At 39.7% G+C, this 23056-nt stretch overlaps 4 protein-coding genes across 4 annotated transcripts; 1 reads left to right on the top strand and 3 right to left on the bottom strand.

Annotated features, from left to right (window-relative positions):
- Window positions 1–1539: 1539 nt before the first annotated feature.
- Window positions 1540–2466, bottom strand: LOC142959511 (odorant receptor 131-2-like). Its single transcript, XM_076100822.1, has one exon. The coding sequence runs from the start codon at window positions 2464–2466 to the stop codon at window positions 1540–1542; it is 927 nt and encodes a 308-aa protein (XP_075956937.1).
- Window positions 2467–4404: 1938 nt separating this feature from the next.
- Window positions 4405–5106, bottom strand: LOC142959500 (odorant receptor 131-2-like). Its single transcript, XM_076100805.1, has one exon. The coding sequence runs from the start codon at window positions 5104–5106 to the stop codon at window positions 4405–4407; it is 702 nt and encodes a 233-aa protein (XP_075956920.1).
- A 2605-nt stretch (window positions 5107–7711) lies between these two features.
- On the bottom strand, window positions 7712–8644 carry LOC142959504 (odorant receptor 131-2-like). The gene has a single exon (XM_076100815.1). The coding sequence runs from the start codon at window positions 8642–8644 to the stop codon at window positions 7712–7714; it is 933 nt and encodes a 310-aa protein (XP_075956930.1).
- A 7077-nt stretch (window positions 8645–15721) lies between these two features.
- LOC142959186 (diablo IAP-binding mitochondrial protein-like) lies at window positions 15722–18603 on the top strand. The gene is made up of 6 exons (XM_076100391.1): window positions 15722–15830; window positions 16254–16386; window positions 16514–16636; window positions 17248–17358; window positions 17544–17640; window positions 18037–18603. The coding sequence occupies exons 1-6, from the start codon at window positions 15787–15789 to the stop codon at window positions 18243–18245; spliced, it is 717 nt and encodes a 238-aa protein (XP_075956506.1). The 5' UTR covers window positions 15722–15786; the 3' UTR covers window positions 18246–18603.
- The last annotated feature ends 4453 nt before the right edge of the window (window positions 18604–23056 follow it).

Genomic DNA, 23056 nt, shown 5'->3' on the forward strand with positions numbered 1-23056 from the left:
TGATTTAAATACAGCAGTTTACCAAACCCAACACTGTCCAAAAGACAAATGTCTTCTGCTGAGCTCACTGCAGTCTTCTGAGAGAGGGCTGTGCATGATGACTTTAAAGACGAAAACATCCAAGAATAACACAGAATGAAACTTTGTTATCACAATGTCATCATCGTCACTCGCTGCTTGTTCCTCTCATTGGCTTACTGTTAGTACCGCAGAGACTGTGAAGATACCTCAGCCGTTGGGCTTCTGATAATGAGTTTTGAATATAGTTTTATTACTCAATAGCTACTTTTTATCTATAATGGTTTGGTTATGGTTTCAAGGCAATATTTTACGTTGTGCTGTGTTAATGTAAAAAAGTGTATAAAAAAGAAACTGAAATATGCAAATGTTCTAAAAAATTAAATAATTTGATCAAAACGTTCATGACCATTTTGGTGCCATTAATTCAGAAATAATCCATACATTTGCTGTTTGCAGCATCACACTTGCTTTATCATGCTTATCCCATTGAATATTTTACACTTAACATTAAAAACAACAGCTAGGTGTTAAACCACAAAATGCAATAATATTGGAGTTATGAAATCAGAAGGAACTAAAATCAAAGTAGATTTTGTATGGTTATTTTCAGTGGTGTATAGTAACGAAGTAGAAATACTTTGTTCCTGTACTTAAGTCGTTTTTTTGGATATCTGTACTTTACTATTCATATTTCTGTTGACTTTCACTTTTACTTCACTAGATTTTGCAAAGAAAACTGATACTTTGACTCCGATACATTTCCCCTGAAACCTTCGTTACTCGCTACAAAATCAAATCTATCTTTAGAAAAAAATGAATCATGAGACCAACGTCGGGGACTGTGGTGGAACACAGACTGCAAGCAATCAGGTTTGACGAATCAGTGGTCCTAGCTTGCAAGTTAAATCATTGGTTAATCACGTTAATGCGCAATTGCAAACAAGTGCCCTCAAAGCCGCGGCGTTTTGATTCCCAGTGATGCCCAGGATGCTAGCTAGCTAGCTAGCTAGCATGAGTAGAATTCCACTCTACGATGACTGATTTCATGATGGAAGCAGAAATGGAAGCACCTGCTACTCCCGCAACAAACTACGGTGGTGACGAAGACCAACACCCGTGGATCGCTAGCGAGTTAGTGAGCTGAGGAAGTGTTGACAGTTGTGAGATTTTGTTGATTTGAGTCATCTTAGCTATAATCATTGCAGCACTAGTTGGCTAACGTTAGCTAACTTAATACAGTCCCTCTTTTAACAGGGATGTCCTATTTGTTGCTAGGTTTGAATGCTACAAGGGTCTCAAGCAATATCACATATAACTTAACATTGATGTAGTCACCTCAAATGATGCAAGAATACAACAACATTGATGAGCTTAAATTGTTGCTTGAAAAGCAATGCAATCACAGTTAAGCTTATAACAAGAAACTAAAAATAAAACACGTAAAAGTGGATTCCGAACGTGCTCAGTAGAATTTATTTTCTTTTTTTAATTGATGCATTTTTTCTGAATCTACATTTGTCAAATATTACTTTCAATCAAGCCAAAGAAGTCATATATATAGCTTTTCAGTGCATGAACAAATGTTTCATCTCTGAGGCCATAAATGAGGGGACTCAGGCACCTTGGAGCGAGAATAAAAATTATGTAGTTAATGTACCTGACATCAATAAATAATTTAAAACTAATCTGAAGTACAGCAGTTTCTATGAATGGAAGCCACAGCTGGATGAGACAGAGCAGCAGCTGGAAAGCATGAAGAATTACCGTTCGGAGCCCTTTCCATGTTGACTTTCTTTGCTCTCCTGATGCAGCTTTGGCCACTTTCATTATTTTAACATAGCAGAATACAATAGCAATACACATGAGCACAAAGTAAAACTGATACACACCTGCCCTAATATCATCCTGCCATCTGTACAAAATGAATATCTCGATAGAGCACACTCTGTATTGTGTGTAAAAGCTAAGTGAGGCTGATACAAACAAGATGGAGAAAACAATAATAAAAGGTACGGAGCTGAGACCGTGAATGATGAGGATACAGTTCACAGTGCTGCTTTGTGAGCACAGCTCTCCATGGCGCAGGGGCATGCAAATGGCCACGTAGCGCTCAAGGGTCATTGCTGTCAAAGTAACTGGTGTGACCACAAAATACAGAATTACTACAACAGAGATAATGATACATAACCAGACTGGCATGGTAAATTCAAAATGGTTAAAGATGAGTATTATATTAGACATGAACAATAAGAAGCTATCAGACAGTAGTGTAACAGCAAATAAGATGTAGCGTGTAGTTTTGTAGAAGCACTCCTTTTTAAAAAACGTCATAATAAGCAACAAATTGATGCAAAGAAAAATCATCACCAGGATCTGCACAATAATGACCTGGTCGTTGATCCGCCGTAAAGACTGACCACCAACCAGCGAGCTGTTATCTGCCATATACATACGTTTTTGAGGTACTGCCAAAAGTCAAATCAAGTGGATTTTTGCAATGCATCTGTCAACAGAAAAGTCGATTCCAAACTGATAAAAAGTTAAGTTCAAGTGTCAAGCTTCTCTGAAGTTCCAAGATGCTGATTTAAATACAGCAGTTTACCAAACCCAACACTGTCCAAAAGACAAATGTCTTCTGCTGAGCTCACTGCAGTCTTCTGAGAGAGGGCTGTGCATGATGACTTTAAAGACGAAAACATCCAAGAATAACACAGAATGAAACTTTGTTATCGCAATGTCATCATCGTCACTCGCTGCTTGTTCCTCTCATTGGCTTACTGTTAGTACCGCAGAGACTGTGAAGATACCTCAGCCGTTGGGCTTCTCTTAATGAGTTTTGAATATAGTTTTATTACTCAATAGCTACTTTTTTATCTATAATGGTTTGGTTATGGTTTCAAGGCAATATTTTACGTTGTGCTGTGTTAATGTAAAAAAAGTGTACAAAAAAGAGACTGAAATATGCAAATGTTCTAAAAAATGAAATAATTAGATCAAAATGTTGATGACCATTTTGCCATTTTAGTGACATTAATTCAGAAATAATTCATACATTTGCTGTTTGCAGCATCACACTTGCTTTATCATGCTTATCCCATTGAATATTTTACACTTAACATTAAAACAACAGCTAGGTGTTAAACCACAAAATGCAATAATATTGGAAGTGTGAAATCAGAAGGAACTAAAATCAAAATAGATATTGTATGGTTATTTTCCAATGTCTCTGATGAGTGGTCAACTTCGGCAAAATGTGCATACAAGCATGTGCTGAGCAGCCAGCACCGGTGTTCACAGAGATCTTCTACTTCTCTCTCGGCCAGTCCGTCAGTCCTTCATGCTTCACACTGTCGACAGTGGTCCCCGTCCTGAAGAAACCTCATCCCAGCTGCCTAAATTACTACCAGCCTGTAGCTCTGACCTCTGTGGTGATGAAGCGCTTTGAGAGGCTCTTCATTACCTCCAGATTATATTTTCTCATTGTTTCACCATTCATTTATATTTTATCCATTCTTTTATTTTATCTATTTGTTAGATTCATTTTTATTTGTATTCATCTATTTGTTAGACTCGTTCTGGAGAACGGCAACTAAGACTTGCACTGCACGTTGTATTGTGTATGATTCTATATGTGAAAATAAACCTGATTTGATTTGGTTTTTTAAATGAGTGTAATTAAGCATTCTACAAGGGGTTATGTCCTGGACTATTTATTGGCCAGACACAGTGACATCCTGGAGTCTCCACTGGGTGCTTGGCCAAGGGAACAAGTGTGTTATGGTCAAATTTCAGACAGCATGTGAAAAGAGGGAGCATTACTTTTTCAGAATGTCAAGTTTGAACAAATACTTAACTTGTTGCAGGTCATTTAAAATGGGACAGCAGGTGTCATTCACTGTTGTCCATGTGTGCATTTTTCTGCATGTTTTGCAAATTGGTAAGAGGGGTGTGAGTGGATGAATGTTGGTGAAGGGCTTTTCTATAAACATGCATTCCAGTCATTGTTTGTGAGGGAACGAAACAAGCTCATAAATATTCACAACTATAATATTAACTGCATGAATAACAAATTTGCAGCAGAGCAGTTATTTATTGTTAATACAGTCCCTCTTTTAACAGGGATGTCCTATTTGTTGCTAGGTTTGAATGCTACAAGGGTCTCAAGCAATATCACATATAACTTAACATTGATGTAGTCACCTCAAATGATGCAAGAATACAACAACAGTGATGAGCTTAAATTGTTGCTCGAAAAGCAATGCAATCACAGTTAAGCTTATAACAAGAAACTAAAAATAAAACATGTAAAAGTGGATTCCGAACGTGCTCAGTAGAATTTATTTTCTTTTTTTAATTGATGCATTTTTTCTGAATCTACATTTGTCAAATATTTCTTTTAGTCAAGCCAAAGAAGTCATATATATAGCTTTTCAGTGCATGAACAAATGTTTCATCTCTGAGGCCATAAATGAGGGGACTCAGGCATCTTGGAGCGAGAATAAAAAAGATGTAGTTAATGTACTTGACAAAAATAAATAATTTAAAACTAATCTGAAGTACAGCAGTTTCTATGAATGGAAGCCACAGCTGGATGAGACAGAGCAGCAGCTGGAAAGCATGAAGAATTACCGTTCGGAGCCCTTTCCATGTTGACTTTCTTTGCTCTCCTGATGCAGCTTTGGCCACTTTCATTATTTTAACATAGCAGAATACAATAGTAATACACATGAGCATGAAGTAAAACTGATACACACCTGCCCTAATATCATCCTGCCATCTGTACAAAATGAATATCTCCGCTAAGCATACTCTGTATTGTGTGTACCAAACTGGCATGGTAAATTGAAAATAATTAAAGATGAGCATTATATTAGTCATGAACAATAAGAAGCTATCAGACAGTAGTGTAACAGCAAATAAGATGTAGCGTGTAGTTTTGTAGAAGCACTCCTTTTTAAAAAATGTCATAATGAGCAACAAATTGATGCAAAGAAAAATCATCACCAGGATCTGCACAATAATGACGCGCTCATTGATCCGCTGTAGTGAGACATCACCACAAACTAATGAGTTGTTAGCAGCCATCGCTTTCCCAAGCAAATAAAGTTGTTTAAGTAGTTCCAAAATGTAACTTAATTATTACATATGTTTGTCAAAAGGAAATCAAGTTGTTGACAATAGTTATCTGTGGTGCCAAGATGATGATTTATGTGGTGCAATTTACCAAATCCTCCATTCAGTGGCAGAGCATTGTGGGACAGATTTCAATTCCATTTCAATCAATGGTCAGGCCAATGTTCCAATTTAATTTCCAAAAGTCAAATGCTGTCTGTCGGGGTATTTGCAGTCTTGAGAAAGGGCTGTGCATGAAGACTTTATAGGAGTGAGTAGAAACCACAAATGAAACATTGCTCATCACTGTGTCGTCATTTCCACCTTCTGCTGATGTCCCTCGGTGACCCTCTGTAGACAAATCCAACTTGTAGCCGAATATACAAACCACCATTACTGCAGTTGCACATCACTTGTAAACGTCCATGTAAAACTACAATGTATGTAATGGTTTTCCCTTTTCAAGCTGTTGGGATCTGACTCTATGGCTTCAACATGTGCTGTGGAACAAAGAGAGTCAGGCCTTCCCTTTTGCAAGCAAAGGTTTCATCCTGATTGTAGTTTGATGAGCACCAAACCCCCCCCCAACTCTGAAGAAATTCACATTAGGGTGTGAGTTTCCTCCCCCCAAAAACTATGTGTTCCTGAAGTTACCTGAAAGCAGCGCTGCAATCTAATTTGCCGAGGGCCAAGACACCGCAGGACCCCTGTGGTTCGGCCATTACTTTGTGCATGAATTGTGATAATAGCTGTATATGTGGTCTGTGCTCGAACTTAAACCTTCACTTTCACTCTGAATGTGTCATAGTACTCAGACTATTGACATTGTGAGTGAACACTAATTATGAGACTTAGTTTATCGTTTGGTTATTGGTCCCTGTTCGCAGGGTGGTGCCCCGTTATTATTAATAATCATTAATAATTGTTACTGACATTAATAATTCTATTGATGTCAAGAATTTAGTTTCCTAGATGCTGATAACCCAAACACGCTCCTTTACGTTCCCAACAAAGCGCTTTTGCCCATACATTTGTCCTGTTATTTGATGAAAGTTGAATCATCGGACAACATTTAAAAAAAAGGTTACAATCTAAAATACTCAACTAAATGTATTCAATTTTTTAACAAAGGTGTTGTAAATTCCCTATTAGTTTCATAAATACTGGTTTTTATGTTGGTATTTTAGTCAGGCACCCCTTTGGCCGGCGCGAGGTCCTAGTGTTCTTCAGGTTAGAACAGGGGTTATATCCGTAACCATAAGTGCACTACAGAACCCTCCTCACTATACAGAGAATGCGTGCCTGAAGAAAGTAAGTCATCAATAGCCTGCAGGACTCATTCACTAATTGTCAATGTAAAGATGTTGCATACAGTGCACATATTTTCTGTTAAGTGGCAATAACTTATGTATATGTTTTTCTGACGTTGGTCTGCTACTGTGTTATTCTGACTTAATCACTAAATGAGCTAATGCAAGGCAGCTGGCTTTGTTTTATCACCCATGGTTACATGTGTGTATGTAAATAAAACTAGCCAAGCTAATTTATTTGCTATTTCTGTCCACATGACATTTATGTTATATTGCAAGAGTACGAAACCAAGATAAGAGATGTAGTCTCTGTGGCATTGTGTAGGTGTTTAGTATTTATGTAACGGGTATGGTAAGGATCCAGAAGCAGTACGATGGACACACAGAATAGTTGAAACGAAACATTATTCCAGGCAGAAGACACAACAGGCAAACAGTCTTGGATCTGAGAAATCCACTCAGTGGAACGCCAAGCCGTCTGGGGAGAAGGCAGACAGAAACCAGAGCAAGCAGAGGCTAGAATCTCATGGTCGGGGACAGAAGGCTGAGTCGATTACCGGGGCAGAGGCAAGGCGGAGAAGTCCAGACAGGCAGGGTCGGTAATGGGAGAACAGTCCGAGGGTAAACTCGGACCTCGGACTGGGAGTAAAGACCCTCACTGTCCAAACAGGGAGCCTGCTGGGTGTTCCCGGCAGGCGTCTTAGTCCTGGAAGGTTGGTCCGGGTGCTGTCGATGAAAAGCCGGAACCCATTGCCTCTCCTCCTCCTTGATGGCAGAGAGCTCTGCAATGCTGCAGAATTAATTGATTCAAGCAAATCTCCCAAGTGACAGGTTTCTCAAGTATAATGCTAACTTTAATGAGTTTATTGATTATTTTCAATCTATTGATGAAATTAAGATAAGTTCATGGTCATGATTGTTAGAATAGATTGTACAATACAGCTTCACGTCTTTTTTTTCTACAGTTGGGTGTCTACTTTTTCAAATCCAAATCTGTAGGAATAGAATTAACACATTTTTAACCGTATAGCGACCACATGTTATATTCTACACAATGAGTGTGTTGGAAATGGACACACCTTCTGTTCTGAAAAAGAAGAATGTCTGGGGCACTTTAATGTATTGTAAGAAATAGGGATCATCAGTGTAATATAATCACATATATGCCATTCAATTGAATCATTTTCTTTGAAATAACAATATAACGAAGCAAGAGACACTTATTAAACATGTTAATTTAGTAGGGTAACATGAATTTAATTTATCAATCAAGATACATTTGATGACTGTTGCTTATACAAGCCACAGAGAGCATAGTATTTTAGTGCATGAAAAAATATTTCATCCCTGAGGCCATAAACAAGAGGACTCAGACATCTTGGAGCGAGAATAAAAGTAACGTAATTAATATACCTGACATTAATGAATAACAGTAAATTAATCTGAAGTACGGCAGCCTCTATTAATGGACACCACAGCTGCATGAGACAGAGCAGCAGCTGGAAAGCATGAAGAATTACCGTTCTGAGCCCTTTCCATGTTGACTTTCTTTGCTCTCCTGATGCAGCTTTGGCCACTTTCATTATTTTAACATAGCAGAATACAATAGCAATGCACATTATGAAGAAGTACAACTGTTGTATAGCTGACCGAAGATGACCCTGCCATTTGTAAAAGATGAACATTTCCACAGAACATATTCTGCCTTGGGTATAGAAGCTGAAGGGCGCAGATGCAAAGAAGATGGATAGAATAACAATACAAGGTATAGAGCTGAGGCTGTGAATGATGAGGATGCAGTGCAGAGCTCTGCGTGTGGAGCACAGCTCTCCATGGCGCAGGGGCATGCAAATGGCCACAAAGCGCTCCAGGGTCATTGCTGTCAAAGTAACTGGTGTGACAAAAGTGTACATAGACAAAACAATATACATAATAACACACAACCACATTTGCATGCTAAACTTAATATAACTCAAAATTAGCAGGAAGTCAGTCATAATTAAAAACAGAGAGTCAGACAGTAGTGTTATAGCAAATAAGATGTACCGCATGGCTGTGTAGAAGTCTTTCATAAACAAAGTTGTGATTAGCAAAAAGTTGATGCAAAGGAAAACTGACACCAAAACCTGAACTACAATGACCCGATGATCGATCTTGTACGTTGACGATTCACCACCAACCACCGAGTTATTGGCCGCCATATCTTTCTCAGTTATAGTCAGCCGTACAAAGGGTTTTAAACACTGTCAATCAACTTACTGTAGCTCTAAAGACAGATAAATTCTGTCAATGTAATCTAAAATATTTTGTATAAGCTAGATGCACAGGTTACCTCTGGCACAAAGCCCAAATAACAACCTCACAACTGCAAATTTTAGTTGATTACACACACCAGTATAATATCACATGAACCAACAATACATATGACATTTATAACAGCCTCAGATTACCAAACCATCTCTGCAGAAATGGGACATGGTGGTGCACAGCTCTTTTGCTGGGCTTGGTCCTGCTGTCTGGGAGAGGACTGTGTATGAAGACGTTATAGGGGCAACTATAACACAAGGGGGACACCCAATCAGACTTTTTCCAACACAATGTCATCATCACTATTGCTAACAACACACCTCACTGGCCATTGTTAATAGTTACTTACCTTGTGTGTTGGATACATCAACTTTGCAGGTGTAAGTATGAGTGCATATTTTAGACCTAGATCATGCTAGATGTGCTCTCCAACAGAAATGTAAATAGATATTCCAAACTTCGACACACAAAAGTGGGGTGAAAACATGGCCATAGAGAGGTATTAGATATGGGGATAGCCCTATCCCTATTACCATTTTATTCTCTCATGATCATTATTTTTTTAAATCATCCTCAACTCAGTATTGTTCTGACTGAACACTGATAAAATAACTTAGTTAAATTGTTTTAATAGTCGTAAACTTGCCAGCAATCCAAAGGCTTTGTCCTGTATAACTGATTGCCATAATGTCTTTTTTATTCTACCACAGGGAATCACCACAGTCATTCACATGACAACTTTAAGTATTATTGTATTGTTGTTTTTCAGTGTCAGAAAGGATACATAGATTCAAGGCCCAGCAATATATTTCCTGTGTCCAACAGGAAAGCACTGAAGCTAGATAATGGTTGTCTGTCATTCCCTTTATTTGGTAATGCAAAGCAGTCACAAATAGGGTACAGTATCTGCTGTCCGGTGCTGCAGAATTTGATAGCGTCAGCTATGAGAAAGGGATTTTTCATCCAGTGCTGTAAGCTTTTGGCCAGACACAGCTAGGTCTTGATGGTAGCTCGCAGAGATGGACTTGGGGGACATGCCCATATTAGAACATGATAACCACTTGGTCTTTACAGGGGCTCGCGTTGAGTATTAGTAACCCATGCTGTGATAGTAGAGAATGCTATTGTACGATTAACCACCTGCATGGGTAATACCTAGAGGGCTTTGTTGCAGTTTTGCACCAAGATTTAAGTTCAGAGGTACAGGGAGCATCTTATTGATGATTGGCCCACAGACCCACAGGCAAATCATCAACAAGAAGCCTTGTCCTGGCATAGACAATCACTTCCACGGACGAGTGTGCGACACACTTCAGTCCGTACACATTGATTGTTGCGGACGGTGTGCAGGGAAGATGCTGACCCCTGAAGATACCTCCTCAGTAGTATTTATCAGCTTTAGCATGAACGCTCACTAGAATAGTATACAAGGACTGAGCCATTATTATGACAAAGTGCACCATGATGGCAGGTAACACCTAGTGGTCATGCATACATAGAAATAAACTAATTTACAAGTTAGACTACATGTCCTTCCTACATAGTGCAACCTGAAACTGAATGTTTACCTATGTTTTACAATATGTAGGCCACTTGTCTTAATCTGGCAAATGTTCATCCATCTATTTATCCATCCACCCTTTTCCACTAGTTCTTCAGGTGCAGGTTGCAGTAGCAGCCCTAATATCTTAATATTTTACAATATATGTCTATCAGCTCCTCGTGGAGGATTCCAAGGTATTCTAAGGCCAGATGGGATATGAAAGCATGAGTCTGCCCCAAGGTTTTCCTCTCAGTTGGTCTTACCCAGAAAACCTGAGACATTCAGGAGGCATCCCGATCAGATGCCTGGACCATCTCAAGTGGCTCCTGACAATGCAAAGCATCTGAGCTCCTATCGGAAGTGCTCAGCCTGTCCTCGAGGGTGAGCCTAGACATCCTGTGAGGGAATTTATTTGTTATGCTTGCGTAAGAGTACGGATAGTTCAGGTAAAGGTGAGTCCTGGCTTCCTTGTCTCATTTGTGACAGGTGTTGCACCCTATCAGATTTTAAGATTTAAGATCTGCGTAGCTAATCTGAGGCAAGGGAAGACGAACAAGGGAAAGGAGATGGCTAGTAAGCGGATAGCGAGGAACTCTGCCCTCGCTTGTGAGAAAAGATAAAAAGAAACCGAACTGCTGTGTGTGCGACGGGCAACAAGTCAGTGCTTTGAGTTTAAGTGAGGGCCGAATCTGACCGTGTGGGCTGGGGGACAGGGAAGTGAAGTCCTTAGCTACACAAAAGTATGTGTAACAATAATCTTCAGCTTGGTAGTCACTATGTGCAGAGAGCACGGTTGTGTTGTAGATCAAAAGTCGGGAAGTTAAGAGTGTTGCGAGCGTCGCCCTAACTCTACAGGTGAGTGCGAGGGCACACTTTGGCTGATTGAGTAAGGCCTAATACCTTGTAACATATGGTCTCAAAATGTCTACCTTTGCTCGTAAATATTACCTATACTGAGTGCCAGCCCAAGTTCTTTTCTAGCATTACCTGACCCTTACGCAAATAACTTAATTTGGCTATGTATTGTATGTTTTACTAAGGAGGTGCTGTGCATACTCTTTCGCATATAGTTTTGATGATGCATTGGATGCTTTCATTATACGTGGGCAATGTAAATGAGCCACTTGGAAATGATACTGATTTGGATCTGGGGAGAGACGTGTATATTCTAATATATTATCTTTGACATCCTTTATTCGTGTTTTATAGATTGTTCCTAAATTTGTGCTCATGAATCATTGAGTAAAGGAATCAAATTGAGTTCAAACTGTGTTTAACAGGACATTAAACTCAAGCAGTTGTATAAACCTCCCACTTTGGCCATATTATCTAAAACATCCATCTAGACATGAAAGTAAAAGTCAGTGCACCTGAAGTGCTGGTTTGATGAAACTTGATGAAACAAAAGTTTGTTTTGCAATCATCCTTTTGGATTGTTGTCATGTCTGTGCACTAACTAGCAGTAGCTAACACAGAGATGTCCCTGCAGACATGGTTTGTTTTTCTCCGAGGGGATTTCGACTCCAAAGCAGTGATGCTAATGAGCCCATCATCACTATTCTCTTATGGCAAATAAAGTCCTGTGAAACTCATTAAAGGTGACGTTTAATTAGGTCATCAATTATTCAAACTATCCTCTGTTGGCTCTCAGTGAAGATGGAGGAAACAGCAAAAAGTTTTGAAATGGTTGGAAAGCTATTGATTTGTAAATAAATAATACATTCACAAGACTAAAACACCCTTTACACCTTATTATTAATAACTTACTCAGAAAATTGCTTTGTCACTTTTTTAACCGCCCACCCGAACTGGTGATATTTTTTACTAACCTTACCCGAATGTTGTGGGTCTACCCCCCCCCCATAAGGAAAATGTTTAACTTAAATTGTCGCATAAATTGATTACTATCATCAGACTGTGTTTGAAATTTACTATTTTGTTCATGAATTTTGAGAAGACTTGACAGCCGTAAATCAGGAGTTGGCAACAATGAGAGAGTAAAGTAGAGTTATCACTGTCTCAGCTGCTGTTAATCCAACTAGCAAAGTACACTTATGGTGTACTTAGGGATGCATGGGGCACAAACTGCCTGATGGATTAACCAGCTTATTCATCAGATATGGTGTCAATATGATACAGAGACGGTAAAATGTGCGGTTTGACGTTAATGCTGGAACAGTTTATTCATCAGAGCACTGTAATCACAGTCATGCTTAGAACAATAAAAGGCCAATGTGTGAACACGTACTGAGAGATGGGATTGGGGACATACATACTGATTACTTATCAGTTTATTAAACAAAATATTTTTCAATAAATAAGGTAGATTAATTTCAGTGGCAGAATCATAGTTTTAAGTTGTCAATTTCTGAGACCAACACTGATAGTCTTGGCTTGTTTTCATCATCTGAAAAATGTTTTTTCAACATAATGATGATAATGATTGGCCAGTTATCTGTATTCCCGTGTGTCACAATAAACTCCAATGCAACTCCCGTGAAGCATATTAAAAGTGATGATTAATGGCATCATTAATTATTCAAAGACTGCTCTGTTCATGTTGACTTGGCTAATTAACACACCTGCAATCGCTTGTTTGTTAACAGTTTGTGAACAAAACTTTAAACGAAATGTTTGAATTTAATGTTGTCGGAACAATAAAACATGTTGCTTTTATCTTTATTTTCTTTTAATATGGTAACCGCAGGTATTGGAAAACGTATAGGGATGTAAAGTCAGTTTACACACACATTAACAACTGCACTGTGAGCAAGTATAACCCCATTTCTAATAATCATTAATACATCACCCATATCTTTATTTGACACGTCACTGCTTTAATGAAATACTGTAAATGGATGACATATTAACCCTTTGACTTGACCAAACATATAGTTAAACCCTACATACTGCGCAAACTTAACATGACAATGAATATTTTCTCGAGTAAAATCATTAAGCTGTTGATGCTGTAGATAGATAGATAGATAGATAGATAGATAGACTTTATTTCAGACTCAGGGTCCATAGAGACAAATACATAAAAAGACAGACAAACAATAAAAGTACATAGGCCTAGCAATGCCCTACAAAGAGACAGCTGTACCAATGTCGCCACAGCTGGGACTGGTAGCGTGTGGTGCTAAACCTTATATTGGTTAAAACAACTATGATCTCATTTTCAGAGTCATTCAGTCGACAGATGAATTTATACATGAGATTTCTTAACACAGTTTGGAAAGTATTGACTCGTGCAGCCACAAACATTTCACTAGCACTACTCCATCTCGGTCTCTTTAAAAGTATTCTCATGGCGTCATTGTAAGCTACTTGAAGTCTCTGTAAGCTCTTTTTTTTGTAGTTTGACCACAAATGTGCAGTGTAGAGTGGTGAACAATATGCTCTGAACAGAGACATCTTCACTCCATCTGTACACATACCAAACTTGCGACTGTTTGCTTGTGCATACATCATACGACAGATCATCAATATACAGATTAAACAGAATTGGGGACAAAATTCCCCCTTGCCGGACACCATTGCTAACCCCAAATAGGGCTGAGACACTTCTACCCCATTTTACTTGCATAGTCTGGTGAGCATACCAGTAAGCCAGAATTCTCACAATGTATGTGGGGACACCTCTTTGGCTCAGTTTGAAAAACAACTTACTATGATTAACACGATCAAAAGCTTTGGAGGCATCAATAAAACACATAAGAAGTGATAAGTTTTGACCTCTGTATTTGTTGACAATTTCCTTTAAGGTATATATATACACAAGTCAGTGCCATGTTTGGCTTTAAAGCCGAACTGGTTATCTGTGGAGGTGATAAAGTCATGTATTCTGTCCAGCAGGATTCTTTCTAGGACTTTTGACAGTACGCTGGCCAAAGCAATGGGCCTGTAATTCTCTAGGCTACATACTTTACCAGCTTTGTTTTTAATGACTGGCACTAAGAGAACAGACAGCATTGAGTCTGGTAACAAGCCGTGAATCATGAAGCCAGTAAAACAGAGAAGTAGGCTAGTAATAATTAAAGGCCAGATTACGAACTTAGCTGTTTCTCACACAGTGCAACCAGAGATTTTGAATGCAGTGTTGTTGTATGGTAATGCATATCTGCATTAGGTATGAGAGACCACACTGAATAATATTAAGTATCACAAATAATCAATGAGGGTGAATTCATCTTGACTCGTGATTTTGTCGCATCTCACCTTACTTGAAACTAGAATTCCACGTGTGATGTAACTCTGTGATGTAAAATATCAGGTTGGACAGAATATTCCTTCATCGGCACTCACTGTAAATCCTCCATCATTATTTTAGTGACTTTTTTCAATCAGATTTTCTTCTTCAATTTGCTCTTCTGTTTTAATTATTTTGCTCATTTTCCACACTTATTCCTGGCACTCCACTCTGTGGTCACAGGGAGACTGTAAAGGTCATAAGGGCCTGCATATTTGCAGAGTGCTGTTTCATCATTACAAGCCTGGAATGTAAAATGCTTGTGAGGAATTTCAGCTGACTACACACCAAACATCCAAACCTTTCCCCTAGTATTATTCTTTGAATCTAGCCTCATTTCTCTTTGGTTTGGTTTCATTTCATTTGGTTGTATTTGTCATGGATAGGTTTGATCAACACAACTACCAGTAGTGGAATGTAATTAAGTAAATTCACTTAATTACTGTACTTAGTACAATTTTGAGGTACTTGTACTTTACTTGAATATTTCCGTTTTCTTCTACTTTATACTTCTCCACTGCAATTCAGAGGTAAATATTGTGGGACTAGTAACTTCTCTACATTTATTCGATAGCTAAGTTTTTATAAGTTTAGTTACTTCACAGGTTCTGATTAATATATAGAATATCACCACAAATACCTTATAATGTATTATTATTGGTTAAGATAATATTAAATTAATGCATCAATGAAAATATTTTATACTTTTACTTTTGGTACTTTAATTATATTTTGATGCAAATACTTTTGTACTTTTACATAAGTAAGATTTTGAATGCAGGACGTTAACTTGTGCATTTCTACACCGTGTCATTGCTTCTTTCACCGCTGTGTAGCACAGTAAAGTTTGAGGCCTGCATTGAAAATAATAATTAAGAATAGTCTGTATTATATAAATGTACCTAATCAAAATGCAATGAGATTTCACATTATAGTAGGCCGAGAAGAATATTAATGATAGTGCATTCATGTGTTGGTATGTAACATTTTACTCTGGAGCTGGTCCTGGTGAGGCTGATCTTAACTACTTACGCTTAACTGCACCATGTAATGATTACCAGGACTTAATAAACCCCTCTTTTCATGGCAGGTTGTTGTTGAGCAGTAAAACATGTCGGAGCACAAGATAGCGATGCTTTTCTTTCACCACGGGAGGGCGCTAGTGTTCAGTCTGTGACGGCTTCACAGTGGGGGGAACCTTTGCTCGGTGACGACGAACATTTTTATTGTTGCGGACCAACATGGCCGCGCTGAGGAGCCTAACGACCTGCTTCCGTCTCCTCAGGTAGGCTGTGGTGAGATACCGCTTTACAGGCAACGTTTGTCATTTATACACGCTATACTAAATTAACCAGACCTCAAAATGTAATGTTTCCGGTTCTAAAGTGAGGAAATTAGAATGGTTCTCTTCAGAACGGTGCTAGCAACAACAACAACAACAACCGGAAGTTGCCACAAACACGTTAAACTTGTTTTTAATTGCCGAAAAGTAGCATTTGTGTGTCTTCTTGTACATTTGTGAGTCAATGTAAAAGGTTAAATGTTGGACTAGCTTCAGTTGATTCCTCAATCCTAACGCGTTGGTAGCGAGCCTTCGTTTAGACGGACCAGTAAATACGTGACAGCGCGTCAGAACTTGGATGTAAACTCGTGTATTCGTGTAACGGTGCGTGGCTGGTTTTAAACGGAAACTGTTTATTTTCTTCAGGAGATCAGCTCCTGTCCTGTTCAGCAGCAGAAAACCTGCAGTCCATAAAGCGGTCAAATGGACAAATGTCCTGTACACGGGTATAGCGTCTCTAACTGTGGGCGGAGGGCTGTGTGCTATACCTTTCAAACAGGTGAGTGTGTCACCTCACCAGATAGACGCATACATAAAATACAGATACCATTACAAAGTATATAACGTTAACTAAAAGTATACACGTGTCTTTTCTCTCTCTCTCTCTCTGTGTGTCTCTATTGCAGGTTGAAAACCTCTCTCGTGACTCTCTGATCAGACGAGCAGCCTCTCTTGTTACAGACAGTTCAAGCACTTTTCTCTCTCAGACCACTTTGTCTCTCATAGATGCCATTACAGACTACTCAAAAGTAAGTTTTGATCGCGTGGTAAATGTATTTCCGATATCCTGAATTGCAGAAGGATTATTTGCAAGTATAGTATGTATACAAGTCATGCAAATTGTATTTATATAACCCAATATCACACATTTGCCTTTGCTTTACAATCTGTACAGCATACTACACCCTCTGCCCTTAGATCTACCCCCCCCCCCTCCTCCAACTACCCTTGTACTATAGTATACTTGCATAGATGCAAGAAATCAATAAAAATACACAATTTCTTTATTTACAGCCAATGAATCTGTCAGTAACATTACTCCACACAATTTGCTGAAGCGTGCAGAGTGTGATGCAATGTGGTGACACTGAGCTGCACCAGAAAAAAAAATAAAAATGTTTTGTTATATTTATATATTATGTATCGAAGTACGTCGTCTATCTTTAAATAGACCAGGGATAAAAGCAGAGCATAGAGCATGTAAAGTTGTCCATGTCCAGATTCAGCATGATGTAGTGTGAAGGGACTATAATAGCTTGAACAGTGTCCATATCACACACAATCCTCCTCTGTGCTACTCTGCCTCCGCAGTTTTATTTTAAATATAAAATGTCGATGTCCTCGCTCTGTTTGCCAACAGGCTGTGCACACACTCATTGCCCTTCAAAGACAATATTTGCAATCACTGGGAAAACTGACTCCTGCAGAAGAGGATACAATCTGGCAGGTGATCATTGGCCAGCGTTCAGAGGTTAGTTTGTGTTGTCGTCTTCGGTGAAAAGTACTTCAAAATAAACCCGAGCGTAGCGTGACGTTGCCGTCTTTTCATTTATTGATTGCCGCGGCACGAATATGACAGCAGACTCGCAATCCCTGATAAACAAACAGTTGTGGATCTGTTTGAGTCTGACTTAATAATTCTTCTTCTCCCGACAGGTTAGTGACCGACAAGATGAATGCAAGCGTTTCGAGTCAACCTGGGTCACTGCCGTCAAGCTGTGTGAAGCGGCAGCTGAGGCAGCATACACCTCAGGTGTGTAGAAGACAAATGTCTGAGTGTGGTTCTCTGGCCGTGTGAGCGAACGGGTTGGGACGTGGTGGTTGAAGTGTTCAGGCAGGTTCTCTCAGGGTTCTTGTAATGATGAATAAAAGTGTACGGCTGTGAATCATCTTCTCAAAGCTTTGCACGTCGCCGCCTGTGCCCGTTCCCATTCAGCCGCTGTCAGTGTTACACTTTGGACGGTGCACGGATCATTTGCTGTCACTCAGTGGGGCTTTGTGTTTAACAAAATGGAGATGATGGACAGGAGTGCCTCATTGAGGACCACACCTAATGTCTGAACTTAAGCTGGTGTTATGTCAACCTTTTGAACTTTTTTTCTTTACAACAATTGAACGGAGTGCGTGTCTTGCATCTGTGTGTTTCCAGGAGCTGAACATGCGTCGATCACAGTGAGGACAAACCTTCAGGTGGCCCAGACGCAGGTGGAGGAAGCACTGAAACTGTCGGTGGATACGGATAAGAAGCTGTCCGTGACTAAAGTAATGGAGGTTGAAAGGGTGACGCAACATGTTGCCTCCTTACACAATAGTGGTGATGAGGAAGAGGTGCCTGAGGCTTACCTAAGAGAAGACTGAAACAAATGCACAGTTATCAGGAAAACCTCTTCATCATTTAACAATGTCTTCTCACTTTTTGAGTCTTCAGCGTGTGTGGCTGTGACTTGTCGTGTAGATTGTGCTCCAATGAATGTGCTTACATCGGCACAAAAGCTGTATTGCGGAAAAAGTGAATCGCACCAAAAGGACGTCTCCACAGTTCAGCACATTCTGTTAAGTGTTTGGTCATTTAAGACTTTGAAAAATGATTATCAACTGCTCCTGAAGCATAGAGGATTATGTTTTTCACCCATTGTATTGTGACTTGACCAGCTGATTTTTGTGTTGTTCCAAAATTCATTGTACGTAATAAAGACAAGACGCAGTTTAAAAACTATTTATTTTTGGTGTTTACTTGTCGCAACAGCATCAGAAAATGAAACTTTTTAATTCATGTTTACTAGATGGATATTGTGTTTACTGAAGTGACTTGTGGCCAACATTTCGTATTGTGTTACAAGGGCTTTTTTTTTAACCAGTGCTGAAAATAGAGAAAACAATGTGTCACTTCATATGGTTGTCGAAAAATGAGTTGTTTTGAAAGCGGCATTTGCCAGATTTGTTCTGACAACTGTTTGTGTGATAAGGATGCGAGACGAGAAACATTTGTTATGTGCTAGAGCGACTAAGAGCCACTTCGTAAACACCGTAACACCCAGAGATGCTGTCTTTGTGGACTTCAACCAGCTGCTGGTACCACTTTGGTATTTTTTTCCATTACATGTTACTCTAAAGTCATTTATAACCATTCCATCCACACAAATTTGAATTTGTAAATGTCCCACTGATTCCCACCCATGTGCTTCTGAGAACATCTTCAAGGTGTAGTGTTGCTTGTTATTTGTATCTCTTTCTTTCACTCAACAACTCTTCAGTCTTTGCAAATTACCCGTGTCCTGACACCCCTGTGGAGCTTTTAGGCCGTTTCTCAACTGCCTCCCCTGTCATCACTTCATCTCCAGCATCACCTCTTTCCACACTGTCGCAGAGCACAAAACAAACTACTCTAGCTCTGTTTTTTTTTTGTTTTTTTTATGAAAAACAGAATATTTTCAGCAAAGTTACACTGATACAGATTTGTGGGCAGGTGTTCAAACTTGTGAAGGAGATGAGTGCTGACTCATTTGCATGTATATAGGACTCTACAGTCTTCAAAAGGATCAGCTGCCTATATGTACACTCAAACATGATGGACTTGAAACATTGTGAACCCGTCCTTTAACTTCCAGCAGATGGCGATCTAAACCCATTGCAACACTTTTTTTTAAAAAATTTCTACAGTTGGATGCACTACATCAGCATTTTCATCCCCAGTCAGCTCAAATGTATCTATTGGAGTCACTATTTCACATTGTATTTACTTTTTTATCACAATAAATATGACCTATTTTATTTGGTGTTTATGAATGTGATTAAAACCCAGATTGTTAGAGAACCCTTCATGTGAATCTACTGCGGACCCTGGTGCGGGTACCTACATTTAGTCTTAAGAGTACAGAATAATAATGTGCATGAATTTTAACCAGTTATAACCCTAAACACTCATTTCTGTCGCCTCCTACTGTTCCCACTTATGTGCATGCCTTCACAGTATATTAAATAGTGGGAGAGTTCAAACTGCTCTTTAAGAATATACACCTAACCTGCAAGTTTATTACCAAATCTACTCATTAGTAGAAGCCGTATCCTTCAGTAATGTGACCATGCTCTGTAACAGGTACGCTGTCTTCATGTTTGCCTTCCAAAAGGTCAGTGTCTACTGCAGAGGGAGCTCATTATGGGGGAGACCTGCAAACACAAGTGTGACCTCTCCCTGCTCTACATGGTCAAGCCTTGGCAGGGGATGGGACCATGAGAGTGGCTGCAGAAAAAAGGGGGGGGGGAGGTTTTGAGGTGTGCAAGGACTGGCTCACCAATGTGACTAGTGAGGAATGTTGTGTTTAACAAAGGCTGTTTTCACAGACTGTAAAACCAAATGTCCCAGACAGTCTGTGTGGATGTGCACCCACTGGTCACAATGGGAAGGTGGTGCCAATGCAGCCTTGCTTGCCTGGAAGAAAATGTAATAGAGCGTACTGGGATGTATTTTTATTTTTTTGCAGCATGAAACCTCAATGAGGTAACTACAATTACTAAGGTCGTGGGCCATACATGCTCATAAACTATTTAGTGCTACTGAGGGGGGTGTTGAGCATTTCTTGCAGCACAACTTCTGCTAGTGGTGTGAAATAACCCTGACTGAAACTATTCCACTGGAATTGGTGAAATCATTAACACATTCAATGTTTTGTGGAAGGAAATAAGCTGTGATTTATCATCGCATGAATACACGAGCCTCCTCACTGCACTGACTTTACCGTTCCAATGCAAAGTGGCCCAGGAGGGGAGATTGATTGGTGAAAAGGGCAGCGCTTTCACCTGGGGGATTTATAGCTCTTTGAGGATATAAATAAACCGCCGCAGGGTATAAAGGCAGGGGGTATGGTGTGGTGACATATCATGGGTCATGCTTTAATCACAGTGATGCTGAGTTGTAGCGCTGGGAGAGGCAGCGGGTTACATTTTGCAGGAGATTGGAGGCTCCCCGGAGAGTTCACGTCCCCTGATGAGGTAATACAGGCTATGAAGACGTCACAGCAGAGTGAAGTTGGGAAAGCTCAACGTGAGGGAATCACATTGAGACCAGCATTTTTGCTTATCTTCAGAGAATAAATATGATGTCCGCCTGAAACTGCTGAGGAAGCGTGTTTATCAGTTCAAGCTGCAGTGCATGATAATAACACAGTGCGGCACACAACGCCAGATTCCTGAATGTGTAAAAAGCTGTAATTATCTCAAAGAAAAGAACAATGCAAGAGAGTGCTTCATCACCACTCTGTTTTAGGACAGAGTGGTTGCAATGTGCACACTCTCAGAAACAGGAAGCAGTGAAGCGCTCTTGTTGCATGCGACTGATTTGTCCTTCAATAGCTTTACATTAACTTTCACTTCCTGGTTTTTCCTGCAGTGCTTGAATATGTTCATAACATTGGTTAAACATTATTTACCTCAACAATCACTGAACCTCTTGCACACGACGCCCCCAAATTTGGGGGCTCTCGGGCTCAGAACCCCTGAAAATCATGTATGGAAAATAGCCTTATTCTTCGGTAATATTGTGGATTGGTCCAGTTTCTTTTCCGGATTAAACAGCAACGTATGGGCAACACCATCATATAAGTCACTTCTTACACACTCCAAACACAACTATAGGCTACTAATATAAGCATCTAGAAAACGTGGCATAAAAGCATGAAATCCTGGCCAGAAATCGCCGTTATGAGTACCGCAAATCAATGTTTGCACCCTGATGCTAGCGGCTACCAAGCCATGCAATGCATTTAATAGCATTAGCACACGTGGCCAAACGCGTAAATAACTTCGGTTTTCCGCTCCGTGGGAGCACTGGACAGCTGTGAGTGGTCAAACATACCTTCGTACTGCCCTCCGCCGAAAAAAATCGTAGGTATGTGGCCAAGTTTTATGAAAAATGAGGACAATAACGTCGCAGATTATCCGTTTCAAAACTGGGGTCATTGTTGCCAACTGCATCCTGTTTACTTCCGAGCTGTTTCCAGAATAAGAGCGGTCAATCCAGCATGGGCGAGCAGTCAGACTTCCTGTGAGAGGAAATTTACGCCCGGGGACACGCGGCACATCTTGCAACTTTATTGGTTGAAACTTCTGTCAATCAACACCAAATTCGACAGAGGCCTTCCTGAGACGCTGACGCGTCGAAGGAGGGCTTATTTACTGAAATCGACCGATGATAGGCTGAGATACAGACCCATACACACACATGAACTGAGAAAATCCTATAGATGACAGCCAGAAACAGGCTCTGATGATGTTAGGAATCTCAAAATGATTCCTAACATCTGTATTTGGATGTATTGAATAATATGAGTGATAAAAAAAGTGAAATATATAGTTATATAGTATATAAAAGTACAATGTAAGAGCTGCAACAGCTGGTTCGAAAATGATGACCTCGCTTGACCGCTCTCTACTAAAGCCTCTTATTCTTCACTTTATCCCACTTTAACCTTTATTCAGCAACTACTGATCGGTTGTGCTATGATTTGGGAGAGTTTTTAGGGAGATATCTGCATTATTTCAACAACCTTATATCAATAAAAGTGCTTTTTTTTCAGGCGAACCTGATTATTTTCAATTTGAGCTGTGTAATGTCTTCATTACTATATTAACCAGCAACATATACACAATATTACCCATCTGAACAATCTCACAAGTGTTGTGATCTGATTATATCAACAAAAAATATTAAAATAGACCTTGTAGTTACAGAACTATGGTCACTTTAGTGTGGGTATGCTATTTTCGAGCAGAGGCCTACAAATAGGGCCCGAGCTTAAGAGGTGAATTATTTTTAAGAGAGCGAAAACACATGAAGATCACTATTTTATAATGCCCATGTAAATATTAAGCAGTTATCCACTTGTGTTCTATTCAGGGTCATATAAACCCTCTAGGGCCCCCTCCTGCCTCCACTAACCCTGTTTCTATAATTTCCTATCTTTTGGCCCTCATCGTGGCAGTTTATGTTGTGCTTTTGTATTGCAAACCATATTACTAAACAAATGTTAAATCAATCAAATTACCTTAAACTAAATGCCATGTGGAGAACCTGGAGCCCTCGGGCCCCCTGAGGTTTTGGGGCCTCAGGACAGCTGCTCTCTTTGCCCAGCTGGTAATCCAGCCTGGCTCCTATTCGACAACTTAAGTCCTCT

Source organism: Anarhichas minor, unplaced genomic scaffold (assembly GCF_050575085.1).
Source record: "Anarhichas minor isolate MPS153535 unplaced genomic scaffold, ASM5057508v1 ptg000026l, whole genome shotgun sequence".
Lineage (NCBI taxonomy): Eukaryota > Metazoa > Chordata > Actinopteri > Perciformes > Anarhichadidae > Anarhichas > Anarhichas minor.